Raw genomic sequence first — 18,630 nt, 5'->3', positions numbered from 1 at the left:
AGTAATGTCACTGTAACAAATACCGTGGCACATGTAAACAGCAAAACTAAAAGCTGTAGTTAGGAACTCGACAGGACAGAGGAAACTCTCCGGAGGAAAAATTATTAAACTTTAGCTGGACTGGACAGATTTGACGAGGGGAGCACAGTGTTCCATCATGGATATTTTTAAGGAGACCTCAGGACATTTCCATCGGTGTTTGCTGGGGCAAAAACTACTATTTTTGACAGAAGTCAGGCAGCTGTCTTTGTGGGGACCAAAAAAGGTATTTGAAGCCAAAACATGATGTTTCCCCAACCCTAAACAAGTGATTTTTGTGCATAAATCTAACCAGAATATACAGAACAGTGTTAAAATTGAACGTAAAGAAATGGTGTAAGTTGTAACTTATCTACTGTTTTGCAGAAACGTACAACTGGGTTGGGTTTCCGTGATCACCTTGACATCAGACATTTTCACTGACTCCAAAAGGTTGTGTGAAATTCACTGAATTAAAATCAGCATGTATTGTGGGTAAAACCTGAATTTGTTCAGGACTAGAAGAATAAAAAACACTTTCTTTTACACCTGCATATCTCCATCACAAAGTTTTCCTCAGGATGGTGAGACGAGCTGAGGCATACTGATGAAGTTAGGTGTTAAAGCAAAAGAAAGGACTTTCAAGGTCACCCACTCATTTTGAAAAACTTCTGAAGCTTCAGATTTTTTCTCAAATTCACCAGGGGGGCTACTTTTTGCCCTCTTCCTGTCTGATTTCCATGTTTTCAACCAATAATCTCCTGTCAATCACAGCCGAGTGGAGACGACAGAAGAGACCAAAGCGGATCTCTCCCACCAGCATCACTCTGTACTGTAGCACAGAAATTAAAGCCTCATTTTATACTAAGCTTTAAATTGATGATTTTCCTCTCCAGCACGAGGAAGGTAAATGGTAAATGGTAAATGGTCTTGCATTTCTATAGCGCTTTTCCAGTCTACTGACAGCTCAAAGCGCTTTACAATACTTGGCACATTCACCCATTCACACACACATTCATACACTGATGCCGGAGGCTGCCATGCAAGGCGCCAACTTGGGAACAAAACATGTTTCCCAACAAACTCAAACATCAGAAATGTGTCTTCAAGGATGGAAAAAGGTGAATAATGGATGAGCGTGACCCTGAACACACCTCTTTGCCCATTTATGAGTTGGACTGCAAAAAGATGCTTCTCACTGGAGTGTGTAATCTGATGTTGCTTCTGCACATCTGATGAAATACCCATTATAAAATGTTGGATACTGAAGAAATGCATTCAGACTTAGTGTATTGTCAATTCTAAGGTTGTTAATGTATTGTAGCAGAGAATAAGATCATAATTGTTGGTACTGGACTGTAAATATCAGTGTTGTCTTCTGGTATAATCACATATTCACATCACTGTAAGCTCTACATCAAGTTTTCTGATGACAACACACTGAATTACAGCAAAAAGTTACGGTATGCCCTAACCCTGCAGTGAGTCAGGCAGCTACCCTTTTTCATTCAGTGCTGTCTGTCTAAACCCAGCCTGACGGCTCTGGATATAGAGATTTGTCATTGTCTTACACAGAGAGGTACAAACCTTTTTAAATCAATGCTCACTCCCTGTAAAATTGTGGACATGACTCACAGTTTAACAGCTGTAAATGTTTTTAAGTCTCTGCACATGTCAGTTGTGCCACCTCAGAGGACATGAGTCAGATCCCCGGTGGTTTGTCCGTGTTAGGAATTCAACATCCAGAGTTATGCGTCAGACATTTTGTGTCTTTAGAAAAACGTGTTCAGTGTTTTTGGAAAAGACGTCTGACTGGCTGGCTCTTAGATAACTGTCTGGCCAAGCTGTCTGACTGCGGTTCGCTCCAGCCAATATTTCTTTGAAAACAACATCAAAGTGCTGATGATTATCAGCCTCAGGTGCAGATTGGATGTGACGTGGGTTTGAATCCTGCTGAGCACCGGTGACCTTTGTCTGATGATAATGTGCTAAATAAATAGGATGGTCCTCTATTAACTCCTGTCAGTAGAAGTCAGAAATTACACAGCTACTAATTAACATAAAACTTATGATTTCATTTTGTTTTGCTCATAAAATGTGTTTGTTTAGTGCTAATAGCATATAATGAAATTAAAATAACAAATGTTTTAAGTAAAAAAAACACAGCAAACCCTTCTATTTTCACAACGTCTCTGCTTTTGTCACACTGTAATAATCCATGTTGAGTTGAGAGGCATCATTAACACATTTCTTTTTCTCTTTAGCATCATTAACACATTGCAAGTGTAATGATGTGAACATGAGCAAGGTGCATTAAACCTGCACAGCTGCTCTGCAGTTTCATCATTTACAGGCTGATGGTTTCAGAGCAAAATACTTGAAGTGACAAAATGAAAATCTGTGTTGAAAGTATCACCTGAAAAAATTCTAATGAGGCTCCATCTGAAGGTCAAGCAGTCACATTAATAAAGTAGAGACAATCTTGCATCCATTCTTACATTAGAGACCGCATCTTCGAACTCAGCCTTCATTTATCCCGACTACACAACTGTAAAGTGATCATCAAAATCCGTCCACAGACAGACTGACAGGCGTATAAACACCTGGAACAGACGTACGTTCAAGCTCCATGCCTGAATGAAGTTCACCGTGTCATTATGTTTTCCAGCATTAGGATCTAGCCACGCAGAGATTCTTGAAAATGCGATACTGAGCTGTCAGGGATGTGGACCGGTCAAACCAAGCCAGTTCTCTCACCACAAGCTTCATCACCTTTTGGCTGTTAACACTTACGAACATATTGCGAACATATTGCAGGCTGCCTTAAATCATTGCTTTCCTTGGTGGTTAAAGTTAGCATTCTTGGCTCCATGTTTGGTGTCAAAGTGCTGCCGTAAACTGTTTGCCTTTGGCAATGTCGCTACCTTGTTACAGAGAAGACATAATGGTTTGTCTCCTTTAGCCACAAACACAAATTTGTCCGTTTTGGATATAATTACTATGAGTGTTTTTTATCACTGAACATAACAGCTTGATAAAACAAAGCACATTTGTTCTATTGTGACATATTGTGACTCTGTCATTGTGGTTCGTTTATTGTCCTAATCACACCAATAAAACTTATTTAACAGTGTTACTGTTTTGTTTTTCTCCCCTGGACAAAGTGGGGGCATTAATAACATTTTATAGCCTCATAGCCTTATAATGATCTGTGCTGCATTTGGATTCATTTAATCGAATCCAGATTTATTGGGCCATGCAATAATAGTAGTTAGGTTGAAAATACAATATTTAAGAACATTTCCTTTGTGATGAAATTGATTTTACTGTGAGATTCTGGTGAGATGAATCACAACATCTGGACTGCTGCTGGAACACTTTATATTCACAAGCCTGATCCTTCTTGTGTCCCTGAAGGCGCCTCCCCTGATAACCCTCCATCCTGATGCTTGCCTGCTCGCTCACTCGGGATCAGCTGTTTACATGCAACATCACACCCTGATCACAACTCTCCCTGAATAAACCAAACACTGTCAACGTCGCCATTGGAAACCGAGCCTCTGCAAACCTGTTAAAACCCACCTGGAAACGGGGACGATGGCTTCGCATCTCAGCTCCGTGGTTACAGTAAACAGGATGTGATGTTACCATATGAGAAAATAAAACCACTCAAGCGTCAAGAGGAATAACCGGATATTGACAGGCATGTTAACGTAAACTGCGGGGTGATCAGAATTCAAGATAAACCAATAAAATCCAACAGGAGCAGAGTGTGTTTGTTGTCTCAGCTTGATCCAGCCTGCAGGGATCCACACTGACAGACAGACAGTGAGAGCAGAGCAGCCGCTGTCATTCACAGACAAACTCAAGTGCATCTTATTGTCATGCAGATGACAGCCGGAGCTTCAGCAGCCGCAGAACTGCTTTTATTTCTGTCAGCACAGCTGGATTTGATTTTAAATGGGAGCTTGATTATTTCAGCCGTTTTTTTAGGATTTTTTTTTACATGTGACGCTTTTTGTGTGTAGGTTTGGCCCTGATAGCAGAACGGCTCCAGAAATGGCTATTTTGGTCTGTCAGCCCTCCAATTTCATCCAGACTGAAATATCTCAAACAACCACTGGCTGGATTGCAAAGACAGTTGATTCAGACATTCATGGTTCCCAGAGGATAAATGATAATGACATGATCCTCTGATTTTTCAGCCAGCGACATCATCAAGTCAAAATCTTAATTTGACATATACTTTGAGGGATGGGTATCTTTTTTCGGTACTTTACTCTCTCTGTCATAACAAAAATGAAATATCAATTGTAAAATATAAGATGCCAATATCGGTATAACAAACTGTTGCGGCGTCTCTTCAGCCATATCCAAAGTAGAAGCAGCAGCAGCAGCATTGTCTGTTATATTGCTGTTGTCGTCACTATTGCAGCGCTTGCATACTATGGTATTAGCAGGTAAATAACCAGCATACATTTCACATACTATCGGTGTCATACGATGGTTTCAGACATAGTAAAAAAGTCTTGCATACTTTTTTAGTATACTGAACTTGGTTAGGAATTTTGGATGCAGCCAGTAGCTGAGTTTTGGCTAATGCTATAAAAATGCTAACATAACGTCAATCAAGCTAGTGGAAAATGTTCAGTTATCTCCAACAACAACTTCTCCCACCATCTAAAAAGATGTTAATGAAGTTGTCGATGCCTCACTTTTGGTTTTGCCAGTCATAAAGGGGTTTAACTCTCCATTAACAAACCCAGCGCTGGCTGCAGGCGTGCTAACATCAGCTGTGGAACATCTGTCAAACTAGTTCTATCAATATTGCAGCAGGCGTTGCCCGACTCACTGTGACTTGTTTCGGGGTGACGTCTCGCTCTTTCTCTTCCTTTCTATACTCTAAAGATGCACTATGAGGTAAATTTGGCGTTGTTTAATTTATTGTGAATTGGTACTCAAGAGTACAAGTGTAATTTGGTCGGTACCCTTAAAAGTAACGAGTTCCCAACCCTTCTTTTGGTTTATATACCTAACAAAACAAATGACATTCCCATCAGCTGTACTTTGTGTCTAGAGCTTATTAGAAAGTGTTAGCATGCTAACATGCAAAACTAAGATTGTAAACATGCAAAACATTTTAGTTGTGACTATAGTTTGTACTGTGACCATAAAACGCCTACTTTTAGAACTGAGTTTGGTTTACCAGACTGTCTACTCCACAGACCACCAGGAAGAGAGGGTCTGTTAATGTTAATAAGACATAAATCGAGTTGACCTACCTTCTAATAATGAACCGTGTAACCAGCAAAAAGAAACTTTGGAAGTGGAGCAAAAACTGACCTGTTTTGACCTCGTCTCAGCTCGTATTAAACGACCGCGTAATTAAGCACAAACGGCTGTCAAATCAGAGACAGCGACTCTAATATAATAATTTTACAATAAAGTCACATTGGACAGATTATAAAACAGCAAAATAAAGTGTATCAATGATGGAAAAGATGATAGATGGCAGCAAAAAATACCTGGACATTCAATAAGGTAGTTGTGTGTGCCAGGTTCGTCCACTTTGATGGAGACTGGGACTGAAAGGACACTCATCAACCCCTATTTCTTTATTTATTTCTCTATAACGTCGCCGATTGTAGATCGACTACAACATAACATGATTGATTGCCTGTCAGGCCGTCAGATTTGGGCGCCTAATAGCTAAAAATCCATAAGGTAGAAGCCAGAATTTGCATTTACCGCCGGTCAAGTTAGAGGGGTTGTTTTCACCCAAAAGGGGGCGGGGCATGACACAAGGGGTAAGTACTCATTAAGTTGCTCTCATTTATGTTAACAGCATGTCGATGTTATCATTTAGCTCAAAGAACAACTGTACGGCCACACAGTGCCACAGACTCTTACAATAGTACAGTGACTCCATCGACATGCAGTGAGTTTAAGCAAAGTATTATGTCAACCACATTCTGCCACCACCACACAATTTCCATAATTATGGAGAAATTAATGGAAGAAAATAGACTCCAAGCATAATAACACACTCTGGGTTCATGTGTGTTTAGCACAAGTGAAACGTGAGCCATGACACAGCCTGTGTAGACAGCAGTATTGATTATAATAGAAGTGTATCTGCTCCATCAGAGACAGACTGAAAGACGGGACTTAAACGCCTCCTGAGTAGATACACTATAAGGTATCAGGTTTAAACTGAGCACAGAAGGATCTCTGCCTTCTCTATGCAATATATTTATTATGGTTATGAGTAGTAATCTTCTTTAAACAGCTATATCTAGGCTTTATACAGCTATTCCATTCAGTACTACCACAGTTGTTCCTGTCAGCAGGGGTGTAACTACTTAATCCAATTCTGATTCAATTTAAATTAAATGCATCATAAAATCTCACAGTCTTCTCGTGATTTGAGTTGATTCGGTTCAATCTTCCGACCGCATTAAAACCATAAAAATGGAAACAGCAATTAAAGTGTTTGATTCAAGAATAATTAAGCACATCCAGCCTCACACTGAGGAGCCAAATGAGATATTTACAGTATTTTGAAAGCCGAACCACAGCGTGGAAGGAGGATGAGCGCTGATATGAACGTGTCTGAGCAGGTGGACAGCGGTCTGGATTGGATTTAAGGAATGAAAAGAAATGTGGTGTTTTCGGCCGTCGGACTTTTAGCTGTTTTAAATTCAGAAGCAAAGACCATGATGACAGCGTAGCGAGCGGTGCATTCAACCAATCAGGTGGAGGAAGGATTCATGAGTTAATGTTTGGGCGAAGGAGAGAACTGTCAATCATCGATCATCCAGTTCACTTGAAAGACTCCTTTCCAAAGCAAATGTCATTTCAGCCTTTCCTGTTCACAACAAACCTCGGCAAACATTTTTTCTTGTTGGGTGAAACTAATAGCGTTAGGAATGGATGCATTACGTTAAAGGGGCTCTGTGTAACAATTTACAGCAATTTACATGTATTATTCACTCTTTATTGGCCATATGCAAGCAGATTGTAATGTGCCGTGCAAACTAAGACCATCCCTGTCTCGCTCAGTTGCCCGTACAAGCCTTTGGATTTCTTTATGAAGGACTCAGGTCAGATTTACCACGACAGTCCAAAGGATGCCCAGAGAGCTAACGGTAGTTAAGAAATGGTGTCTGCTAAATAAACTAACGACACACAGAAGCTCCACAGAGCCCCTTTAAGGTCCATCATTAATGTCTTGTTATTTATTATATTTAATTGCATTTATCATTACTTTAGTGCTTTTTACTTTTACATACAGGCACATTTTGGTCCAACAAGCCCCCAAACAAAACTGTCAGTGCCTTCCAAAAGGTTTGTTTAGTGGTTTAAAGATTAAAGATGGTGGTCATGGATAAAAGACACCAACACTGACTCCTAGTCCAAAGGACACTTTGTACATCTCAACCACTGAGCTCAGACAAAAGAACTGGTGTGCTGAACTAAATCTCTTAAGAGTTTAAAAGGTGGCGATCCCAAAATCTCAAAATTAGCAAATGAAGTAATCAGCACTTGCAAATAAGCTGTCTCAGACTTTTAATGATGCACAGCAGCAGAAGCAAGCGTTCCAGCCCAAGGCTTCGCTCAGCATTTCATCCGCTTCTCTCTGCTGCTGTTCGTCATTAAAAATGCTACATACTTATTCGCAAGCTCTGATGATTTCATTTGCCAAGCCAAACATCCAGCAGACATCCTCCGACCCATGTTTAACCATGCCATAACAACATCACACTGACAGACAAAAATTATTACTCATACGAGCACAAGATGCTCCTGCCAGAGAGCTGATGTAACGGTAGGTCTGTTTTATACGTCTGAATAAATGATTTATGCTTGTATTTGTCTGGAGAAGACAGTAGTCTGTCCTATTCAAGATATCATGTAATCTCACACTCCCAAGGCGTCAAATACGGCAGCCTGGTCAGTGGACCTCACTTCTTCAAGCGGCCCTCCAGTGCAGCAGGGCTCTAGAGCGAGAGAGGGCCGAGTCAGAGGGGAGTCAGGGTGGTCGGATGGGTCACACTCTGCACTTTCCCCCCCGGAGACTGCAGTTTGGGTTCCTTGTTGGACCAGGAGTCAAGACTGATTTGTTTTTAAGTTATGTTACATAAGTACTGTGAGTTGACGTGTGTACATTGCGTAACATAAGTTATGCAATTGTCATGACTGAACTTAGTTATTTTAACCCAGAGTATGACCTCTTCCTAAACCTCACCAAGTAGTTTTGTTGCCTGAAACCTAACGAAACCACCTATGTTTTACAATGTTCAAAAGTCATAATATGTCATGAAAGTCTAACCAGTCCTTGCAGAATATGTATTATTGCTAACCTGACTGCAGAGCCCTTGACGTCCAAAACTAATGCTAGAGGGGACAGTAAAGCATCATAGTTTCGATGTGGTAATGTATGATATGTGAGATTGTTTACTGTAATACGACGATGTGCTGCACCGTGCCGCCAGACTACAGAGCAGCTTCTCTCCTCAGGTCGTGAGACCCCTCAATAGACCCTTTTCACGGCAGACATTTTGACTTGTCAAAGAACGGCGACGCACAGGTGTAACAAATAACATTAACAAAGGGTCCTTTCTATTGAATGTCCCAGTCAATGAGAGTATGCGTAGGAACTAGCTCAGTCAAACGCAGTGCAGACATCACTAATGTTGTAAATTTCACCTGAGGTTTTCCTGCTTTGACAAAGTCAAAATGTCTGCCGTGAAGAGGGTCTATTCATCAAATATTTTTTTAATTTACTGAATCTGACCCAGTGAAGGGCATTAAGAATAGTATAATAGCTGTGTAGAAATAGCCAATCTTCTCGCTGAATGTCTCCTTTCTGTTATGCAGGAAAAGCAGAACAGAGTCATTCATGAAAAGTTCATGAAAACGAAGATATCTGAATAGTAAGGTTCAAAACCGTCCCTACAGACGCAGGTAAGCGTCTCACTGTCAACACTGTTTGTGCTCACGTTCAGGCACTTATCTTTAAATCCTTACATTTGAATGTCAAAATAAATCCCAGTTTTTATTGTTTTAGGGTGTGAAATCTTCCGGAGCTCCACTACAACCATCACGGGACTCTAAAACTCTATGGTGGAGCCCAGATTACTGCTGACAGGGAATGAATTACAGTCACCAAAGAGCTCAGGGTGAGTATGTGTGTGTGTGTGTGTGTGTGTGTGTGTGTGTGTGTGTGTGTGTGTGTGTGTGTGTGTGTGTGTGTGTGTGTGTGTGTTTGTGAGTGTGTGTTTCGCCGCCGAATGGGAATCCTTCAGATCAACAAATAAACAAAGCAGCCGGGGCAGGCCAGCGTTCCTCCTGTCAGCAGCATCTGCCAGCAGCAGGGAGGACGCTTCGGCTTTTCCTGCCTCGTCTAATCCTGCATCCACAAAAAAAAAAAAGGACTCCTTCTAGACATCCTCCATCTGTTTCTCTTTTTTCTCCTGTGTCTGTCAGACTCTTTCAGCCTGTGTCCTCTGCTGTCACGTCCAATTCCTCCCTCTCTATCAAACATCTCTTTCCCCACTTCACCTCTCCACCCATCCCTCCATCTCCCTCCATCTTTGTCTCTCCTGCGGATGACTTATTTAAGCCCAAAAAATGATTTCACAACTGGCAACGTCCCTGTTCTGCACTTAAACGACTAGAAAATGGACCTCAGAGCGGCTCGTTAAAGGCTCAGCGGTCCAACCTGTCAGCCCCGCAGTATTTATGTCTTACTTACGAAGATGTTGGCTCTAACACCTGATTAATTTTGACAGAATGGGTGTTGAGCAAACAAAGCCTGTGAATATGCAACAACATTATTATTATTTTTTTTACAGGATTTATAAAGAGGTTCGTTCTTATCCCCTGTCACCTTTGTTGAGCAACTGCACATGTGAATAGTTGTCTGTAATCACCAGTAAAAACAAGGAGGACTGGATTAAATGGTACCAAAAGGAGGAGGATGAGGATGAGGAGGAGGAGGAGGAGGAGGATGGAGATGGAGGACACACTGCTGCTGCTACTGCTGCCTCCCTCCTCCTCCTCCTCCTCTTCTCTTCATCTCCCCTCCAAAAGAAAAAAGACACACACACACACACAAATCTCATCTCTGTACATCAGCATGGCAAAATATCAGCAGACAGACAGTGAGACTGGGAACAATGACACCAGCTGGGCAACAACAATAGGAAATAAATATCATGTGGCAGGCAGGCGGTCATCCCTCCATCCGTCCATTTAAACATCCCTGCTGTGTGTCTGCTGCTGCACGGGCTTCTTTGTGGCCTTCACACCTGCATCTGGCTGACTGTGTGTGCTCTGAATATCAAAATATTTCATTTCTCCCCTTTTTCCTTCACATGACACAATTCCCCCCTGAGAACACTGCTGGGTGAAGCAGCTGCAGGTGTGAAGCAATAGTTTCCTTCACGTTGCCGTGTTTTATTATTGGCCTCCAGACAATAAAAAGCTGCTTACCTTCTCGGCTCCCCTGTGTTTCTTGGCCGCCGGCGTGTCGTCATGCTGCCGCCTGACAACAATAGCGCCGCCGCCGCTCTTAACTCCACAATCCAGCGCGGTTTTGTTGGCAGCGCCGCCGCCGCTACTCCCACAATTATTGTTATTGTTTACGTTGCTGGCGCCGCCGTTATCTCCCGTGATCCTGGAGTCCGGCGCGGCGCAGTGGCAGTGTCCGGGGCCGTCGCGGCACAGATGATGCTCGGCCAGGGCGGACGATGGGAGGAAGACGGAGGGAGGAGGAGACGAGCCATCACCGGGCTTCTCCTTCCTCGTCCGGACTGGAGGAGCGGGAGGAGCGGCGGCGTCCCTGTCCCTGTCCCTCTCCCTGTCTCTCTCCCTCTTCCAGCCCCGGATCACATTCTTCCCCTTCCTCTCCTCCTTGCCTTTGGCGCAGCTCGCAGGAGAGGCCGTGGTCACTTCGGAGACGCCGTTGTTGTTGTTGCCGCCGCCGCCGCAGCCGTCCGCGTCTCTGCTGACCGCCGAAATCATCTCCAGACCGTCTCCACCGACGCTGCGTCCTTGAGCCTCCCTACTCTGCTGCTGATGCTGCTGATGCTGCTGCTGATGCTGCTGCTTACCGACCCCGACGCACAACTCGCCGCCGCCGCGCACCGCAGCCGCGGCAGCCGCTGAGCGATCCGCCGCCTCCGGTTCCTCTCGTCCCTCCCGGCCGGCTCGGCTGCGTTTCAGCGCGGATCTCCTCGGCTCCGACCCGCCGCTGCCGCCGCCACCGCCGACAGGTCCCCGGGTCTGGAGCGAGGGCAGGGCCGCGTGTCTGTCGGCTGAGCCAGCGGCGCTGGAGGAGGAGGAGGAGGAGGAGGTGATGGAGATGGAGGAGGCGGTGGAGGAGGAGGAAGAGGTGGAGGTGGAGGTGGAGGAGGAGGCGGTGTGGTTGGGTGACAGCTCCCTGCAGTCCGTCAGCAGCCCTCCATTCTCCCCAGCTCTCAGGAAGCGGTTCATCTCCTCCTTTCCTTGTGTCCTTTGTCGATCTTCACAATAATCAGCATTCAAGTCATTGTCAGCCCGCCGCAGTGGGCACACAGCACCGAGCTATAGGTGGACACATGCAGGTCTGTTATAGGCTGCTGGATCAGGCCTGCTCCATCACAAACTACACCAGGCTGAATGACAGCTGGGAGTTTCAGACAGATGTTTGTAGTAGGATTTTATGTAGCCCAGGTCCCATTTGTAGGCTAAATACAAATATATAAATAACTCCCTTATATTTATTATTTAAATACGAATAAAACACTAAAAATAAAGTAGCCTATAAAAGAAACACATATCTCAGAGACACTGCAACATTAAGAAAAGGTATTAGCCTAATAAAATAATATAACTTGTTTTTCTGCATTAATAACATTCTGCAGAGTGGAAATAGTGTTTTATTTTGTTTCACCCTGAATAATATCTTGACACAGTTCAGCAGCCAAAACAAATTTATTTTGGAAGAAAGAAGAATCTGATTCCTGTCTTAAAAGATGACACTGGTCGGCCACAGGGGGGCGCTGCAGCCTCTCCTCTATTGTTTAAACATCAGCTCAGGTGTAGCTGATTGGATGTCCACGAAATGTAATGGCCTGATGCATCTCATCAGCTGCTCCTGTCTGGAGCTTTAAAACTGCAACTGGTTAGTAGGGCACTTGTAGTTGTCTCCAGTGGAAAGGTAATCCAATTATAAGAGTAGATGTCCTACTGTGGTCACTATTCTGAGTGGTATTTTTGGTAAAAACTCTAATATTCAAGATATTATCCAGCTCTGGGTATTTTATTCTTTCTTACACTGACTTACTACTTAAACATACTCTTCATGCACATGTTAATCAAAGATCCATGAACATAAAGGCCTACTTTTCTGAGGATAATGAGCTTATTTTTTAAAATTCACTGTCAAACATATAAAAGAAAAATGTATATTTACAACAGCTGAATTATATTGGTAATGTCAAAAGTAAAAAATACATATAATAGAACAATTAAAACTGTAACTGCCTGTTACATGATGAAAGTAAACAGGCTTTATTTACACTGCACAAAATGATTTAATGGCAGCTTTAATTATTTGTAAGGAACAATAAAATCATTGGTATGACTCAGAAGATGAGTTTGAGTTTAAATTTGATGTGGAGATAAGATAAGATTTAACTTTATTGGTCTCTCCGGGGAAAATCACCTGTTACAGCAGCAGTTGAGTGATATATTTGAAGAAATAATAACAGGACAAAAGCACGACACACGATAAAATAATAAAACTACAGAATGTAAATACTACTGCTAAAAAGACTATATACAGTCTTTTACCTTTCTACACACAATGGATGGAGGATAATTGCACCTCGAACTTCACCCATACATGTCATTTGAGGGATGTACTGTATGCATATATATGCTTTATGAATACAGAAGCAGAGGAAATGAAAATATACAGACATATATACACACATGCATTTAATAATACAATTATACAACAACAGCCTACTGAAGGTTACAGTAATTCACTAGAGAAAGCTCAGCTGAATGAAAAGGTCTTCCAGTCTCTCTCACACGTGTTTCTTTACATGACATATCTATTCTAAACATCCTTTTAGAGTACAGTTTATAAAATATATGGTTTTATATATCAGGATTTATAAAAGGATAAATGATTCACAGTGTAGAAACTAGAAACCATCTCAGACAGATCAATTAAAGAGTAAAAAAGCAGAACAAAAAGGAATAACAGGACGTGAATAGAAAGAACGTGTATAAATCTGCAGATGATTTTCACTTTAGCTTCCTGCTGTCGGTGTGATGAAGAAATATTCAAAGACGCCCTGTCTCTCTCTGTGTGGCAGTGGGGTTGCAATGGAGAAATAATGTTTTGCAAACCTGAAGAGTCAACACAGAACGAAATTCATTATCAGAGTCTCTTAAAGGGACAAGGGGAGTAAATGTAGACAAATGACAATTTAGAGTAATGCAATAAATACACCAGGAGCCCACAGAGTGTGGAAAGACATTTGATGACAGACTATTTAATCATCCTGGAGACACTGGGAGACACATAACAGTAAGTATTTAGCAGTGAGCAGTGTTACTGTGAAGAAAGTTGTTCTGAAAGAATTAGATGCAGATTTTATTGGAAGTTTTTGGTTTTAGAGAAGCTCTCGACAGGATGGAAATGATGTCCATTGTGAGTCTATGAAGGAAGAGGCTGACATCAATATTTTTAGTCTGAGAGCCAGTTTTTGTGCCAATACTCAGAACGCTTTTGGCTTGGACCTTGTTTATATTCTCTCCCAAAGGACACATAACTGTCAACGGCAGAAAAAATGTTGGCAATTTACATTTTCCACACCTACATTGAAACGTTATGTCTTTATGCAGTAATTTTTGGTTTCTTAAGGTTGCTTTTCCTAATTTCATGTTGAGACAATGTTGTGCTTAAGGTCTTGTTAGGTTTAGGCCAACACAACTGCTAGAATGTAAGCTAAGTACGTTTCTGCAAACCCATAGATAAGTTATAGCGTTACGTTTCTTTGTGTTGCAACAACGTTTCTTTCGGTTCTATTAACTATTTCTCTCTTGTCACAATGCTGAGCTTAGGCTCTGGTTAGGTTAAGGCAGAAAATCAACTTGGTTATGCATAGGAAAACATCATGGTTTGCCTTAAAAACACACAGTTTTGTCTCCGCAAACACAGCCGGAGATGGCCAGACTTCCCTTGGAAAATATCGGATTTGGTCAGCCCCTCTAAAATTTAACGAAATCCTTTGCAGTGAAAGTGCAAACACACACAGCTCGTCCATCATTGACCAGAGTCGCTGATAAGAGATTTGGGGCAGCAGGAGGAAGAGGGTTCAGTGATATGTCTACAGTATATGGCTGTTGGACACTGTACTGTCATCAAACCAAGCAAACAGAGCCACTGTACACAGTCACACACAGTAATATCATGTTTATTTTGCTGGGGTTTTGGAGGCGTGTCACTTTTTACCTCACCACTATATAGTGAGGGAAAAAAGTGAGGTACAAATACGAAGGAAATACTCCAAAGCAATGCGACATGGACGGCTGAACTGCCTGGAAACACAGTGAGGTAGAAGGTGGGTTCATTCGAATCGCAATCTACCACATGTCACAGTGAATTAATCTGATACGCCTCAGAGGAGCTGTGACAAAGTGTCAGCCAATGATCCCGTCGCTGCAATGAGCTACAGCGCAGACAACTCGTTGCTATTGAAAAGGAAGAATACAATGTCCAAATCTCACTGTACTGCGTTCAACACAACTGGACATCATTATCACCGGTAAGAAAACCTTTTGTTGAAATTGTTATCTGCAAAAACTTCAGTGTTTTGTAAAAGTGAGATCGGCCTCAGAATTGAGGTCTAGAAATCTACTCCCAACAGAGTTTGTTCTCTTTGAATAGAAATAGGAGAGTGAATTAGGAGAGTGTTGAAATGTGTTGTTTGTAGCCTTAAATGAGCAGGCTACTTCACCATGGACGCCACACAATTGCATCAAAATTGATGCAGCAGAACCGGAGATATCGTCTCTTTCACCCCTTCGCCAACAGCATGGAACCCGTCCAGTTCCTGTTCACCGTTTGGAGCATTTTGACCAAAATGTAACTGTTTCAGAACCGGGTTGGCTCCCAGCTTGTACCAACAATAGCAGGTTTTCCTTGATCTGAAGTGAAACCAGGGTAGTAAAATGGCTCCGCTCCACACCAGTGGAAACAGCGGCTAGTCCGCTTGATAACACCAGAATCTTGAACGAAACCAGTTCAAAAACAAGAGCTAATTTGATTGGAAAGGGTATTTTCTTACATGCATTTTTCTAATCAAAACCTGGCACCTACGTTACCCACAGTGCAACAGTTCGGTCAGAGATTGGGGTGTGTTGTGCTAGTAGCAGCTACAGTCGCCTGGAGCCTGCAGCAGAGATGATTAGCGAGCTACAGAGTCTTGGTGAGCTGACTTCTTTCAAACCCCACAGCTCCAGATCTTTTCATTTTCAAACTTGTAGTCTTCCGACCAAGCGGATACAAACACGTGACATCACTTGAGGACATTTATCAGACTTCACTCAGCTTCCTCTGGGACCACAAAAGGTTTCAACATTTTTTGTTCACATATGCAGTGATACTCCACATTACCTAGCACATTTCTAGGCCTGTCTGTCATTCTACAGATTACACTTGATCCTCTAGAGTAAGTTGGTCTCAAAAGTGTCCAGTAAACCCAGTTTGACCTGAGCTTCTCTTTGCAGCTCACGCTGCACATGCACAGAAACACATTCATAATTTATAGGACAGTGGTTCCCAAACTTTTTCCCTCAGGCTCCCATTTTGCAGATAAAAATGTTCTTGATTCCCCCACCTCCCAACTTCACCCACATAGATACTCTCTCTCTCTCCCACACAAACACACTGCATTTCTGTTTCCAACTTTGGGGAAAGATCTCTTGGAAACGGTTAAAATAAAGTCTAATTCTTTATTTCCATCCCGAGCTGCAGTTCATACAGTTTGTGTTTGTGTTTCAAAGGGCATGTCGTCTCTGTTTACACACCACAACATGTGTGCAGAAGACTCAGTCTGCAGGAATGATTATTCATGTCACAACATCTTAAACAGAATGAGTCCAAGCAACTAAAGTGGATGACTTTTCAAATTTCTTTTCCAGAGCAGGTGGAAAGTAATTGGCCAGCACTGGCTGTTGTAGCAATAAATAATAATTATTGTATTTCAAAGAAATGTGTAATACATTATTTATTTGGAGTAAATAAGAAATGAAGACACACATAAAGAACATGGTGACAAAAAAATGAGAGTAACGGCAATATATACAGAATGACAATACAATACTCGTCACGAAGCAATGAAGGAAATGAGAAAAAAGATGAATCAGCGATGTTGAAAATACAACGACGAAAGACCGATGGGAAAATGATTTGGCAAACAAATCAGCACTGTTTGTATTTCAAAGTGCAGCATGTCGTGTGGGTATATTGGTGTGTGTGTGTGTGTGTGTGTGTGCGTGCGTGCGTGCGTGCGTGTGCGTGTGTGTGTGTGTGTGTGTGTGTGTGTGTATGTGAGTCAGTCATGAGAGAAATTGACACAAGGACACAACAAATACTACAAAATATCTGGCAGTCAATAACACTGATAAAGGTTTTTCTCCCCCACTTCTTTAAAAGATGGTTCAAGGGTTCAGTCTTGGTCTAAAGGTCGACGTTAGAGTTAGATTTAGGTTTGACAAGTACAAACATTTATCTGAATATTAACATCAACATAATAATAGACAGTCACTGTTCTTAGAAATTGTTCAGCAGGAAAACCCTGTTAAAAACCACAAACTGTGTTTTTACAATCTGTTAAAGAAATAAAAGATCATTAGTGAGTGAGCTATAGACGTGCTGGTTCAGTAGGTGTATTTTTTCACTTTGGTCAGAGCCAGGCTAACTGTGCTTTCAGTCTTCATGCTAAGCTATGCTAACCACTTTCTGTCTGTAGCTCCACACTTACTGACTTTATAGAATATAGACAAAGCTCCCTAGGCTGAAAAGTGAAGCCAACGCTGAATGGCCAGCAGGGAGCATCCGACTGGTTTCAGCAGCACCACCCTTGCATCCAAATATGGTCACTTCTGGCTCCAGAAAATAATATGGCGAGGCCCATAATGCCAAACAAAGCCTGCAGGACCAGCACTGTGCTTTGAAGACAATTTTCAATATTGGCCAAACTGTTTTTACAACATTACGTGACGCACAGGCGCCCATAAGCTAACATTGTGGCTGTAAAATCGTGGATGCTTTTTTTAAAGCATCACACCCCCTACAAAATAACTCGTTCACTGTCAGAATTTGGTGACAGGCGTGAGATTTTGCTTTTATTTTATGAAGCTTTACGGCTAAAATTACAGGCCAGGAAATGTCAATGTCAACAGGTCCTCACAAGTATAGAAGTGTTATCGTGTATGTGTGTTTAAGCATAAGCATGGGCAGTTTATGCATGTGTGGAAATCAGGGTACATTTGTTTTTATGTGCGCATACACAGACAAGTGTGTGTGTGTGTGTGTGCAACATAAACTGGCTGAGTCAGGAAATGCTGAAATGACGAGAGAATGACACATAAACACTGATCGAGGAACTTCATAACATGTTTGTCATTGTCCCACAGCCGATATCATTCAACTCAGGTTACACACACACACACACACACACACACACACAGGAGCAGGATACTAGCTGGATCATATATCCGTATTCAAGCTACATTTACACAGGAACTAAACATCTGCGGGGAGAATTCAACGATTTCACGCAGCTAGAGGCTGTTATTCTCTGTCTTTTCAGTGTGTGTGTGTGTTTGTATTTGGCCTCTTTGCTCCAGAGTGAATAATGACAGCTCTTGTGAGGATTTTCATTTCATTTCACTTTAATCAGCGGTAGTTGTGTATGACCAACAACCACCAGGAGGCATCTGGCACTGACTCCTCTACTTGCCTGACAAAAAACAACAAAAACTCACAATTTCATAATTTCACTGAACTGTTACGGTAAAGGACTGCCGTCAGTACAAAGTGATACAACAGATGTTTTCTTGCCTGACCATCCTGCATTTATAATTATAATGGTACAATGTATATGAACAAAGGGAAGCTGATCAGATTACAACCTGTTTGTGCAACCATGAAAGGTAAAAACGGAAAAGGAAGGAGAAGAAAGTTTAGTTCCCATGTAAACTGAGCCAGAAGGGGCCACATGGGAAAACACCTTGTTTCACTGACACCAAATATCTCAACTTTTTCTACCTGCCAAGGTTTTATGTGAATAGAGCAGAAAAGAATAAGACATGATTTTAAATTGTACTGCAACGTCAAAGAGAGCAAAAGGAAACTCTCCAAACAAAGCTGGGTAACATGTCACTGATCAAAGGTTTAAATGCTCACACACACTCTCACACACACACACACACACACTGCACCCTGTCCTGCCATCTGATTGGCTGTGACACGAGAGACTAGGAGGCCCAGCAGACACTCCCACAGGCAGGTGAAGTAACAGAGGATCAGGCTGCAGGGTCAGC

General features: G+C 42.2%; 1 protein-coding gene across 1 annotated transcript in view; it reads right to left on the bottom strand.

Annotated features, from left to right (window-relative positions):
- The window catches only part of znf608 (zinc finger protein 608), a 53,030-nt gene extending 40,539 nt beyond the window's left edge, over nucleotides 1-12,491 (bottom strand). Inside the window, 2 exon segments of the mRNA XM_084359405.1 lie at nucleotides 10,516-11,540; nucleotides 11,543-12,491. Coding sequence (XP_084215531.1) covers nucleotides 10,516-11,540; nucleotides 11,543-11,564 — 1,047 coding nt within the window. The 5' untranslated portion in view covers nucleotides 11,565-12,491.
- Nucleotides 12,492-18,630: the final 6,139 nt, after the last annotated feature.

Source organism: Pagrus pagrus (genome assembly GCF_965226575.1).
Source record: "Pagrus pagrus genome assembly, chromosome: 8".
NCBI classification, from domain to species: domain Eukaryota; kingdom Metazoa; phylum Chordata; class Actinopteri; order Spariformes; family Sparidae; genus Pagrus; species Pagrus pagrus.
The sequence above is the reverse complement of the archived record's forward strand: the minus strand, read 5'-3'. Positions and strand labels throughout refer to the sequence as shown.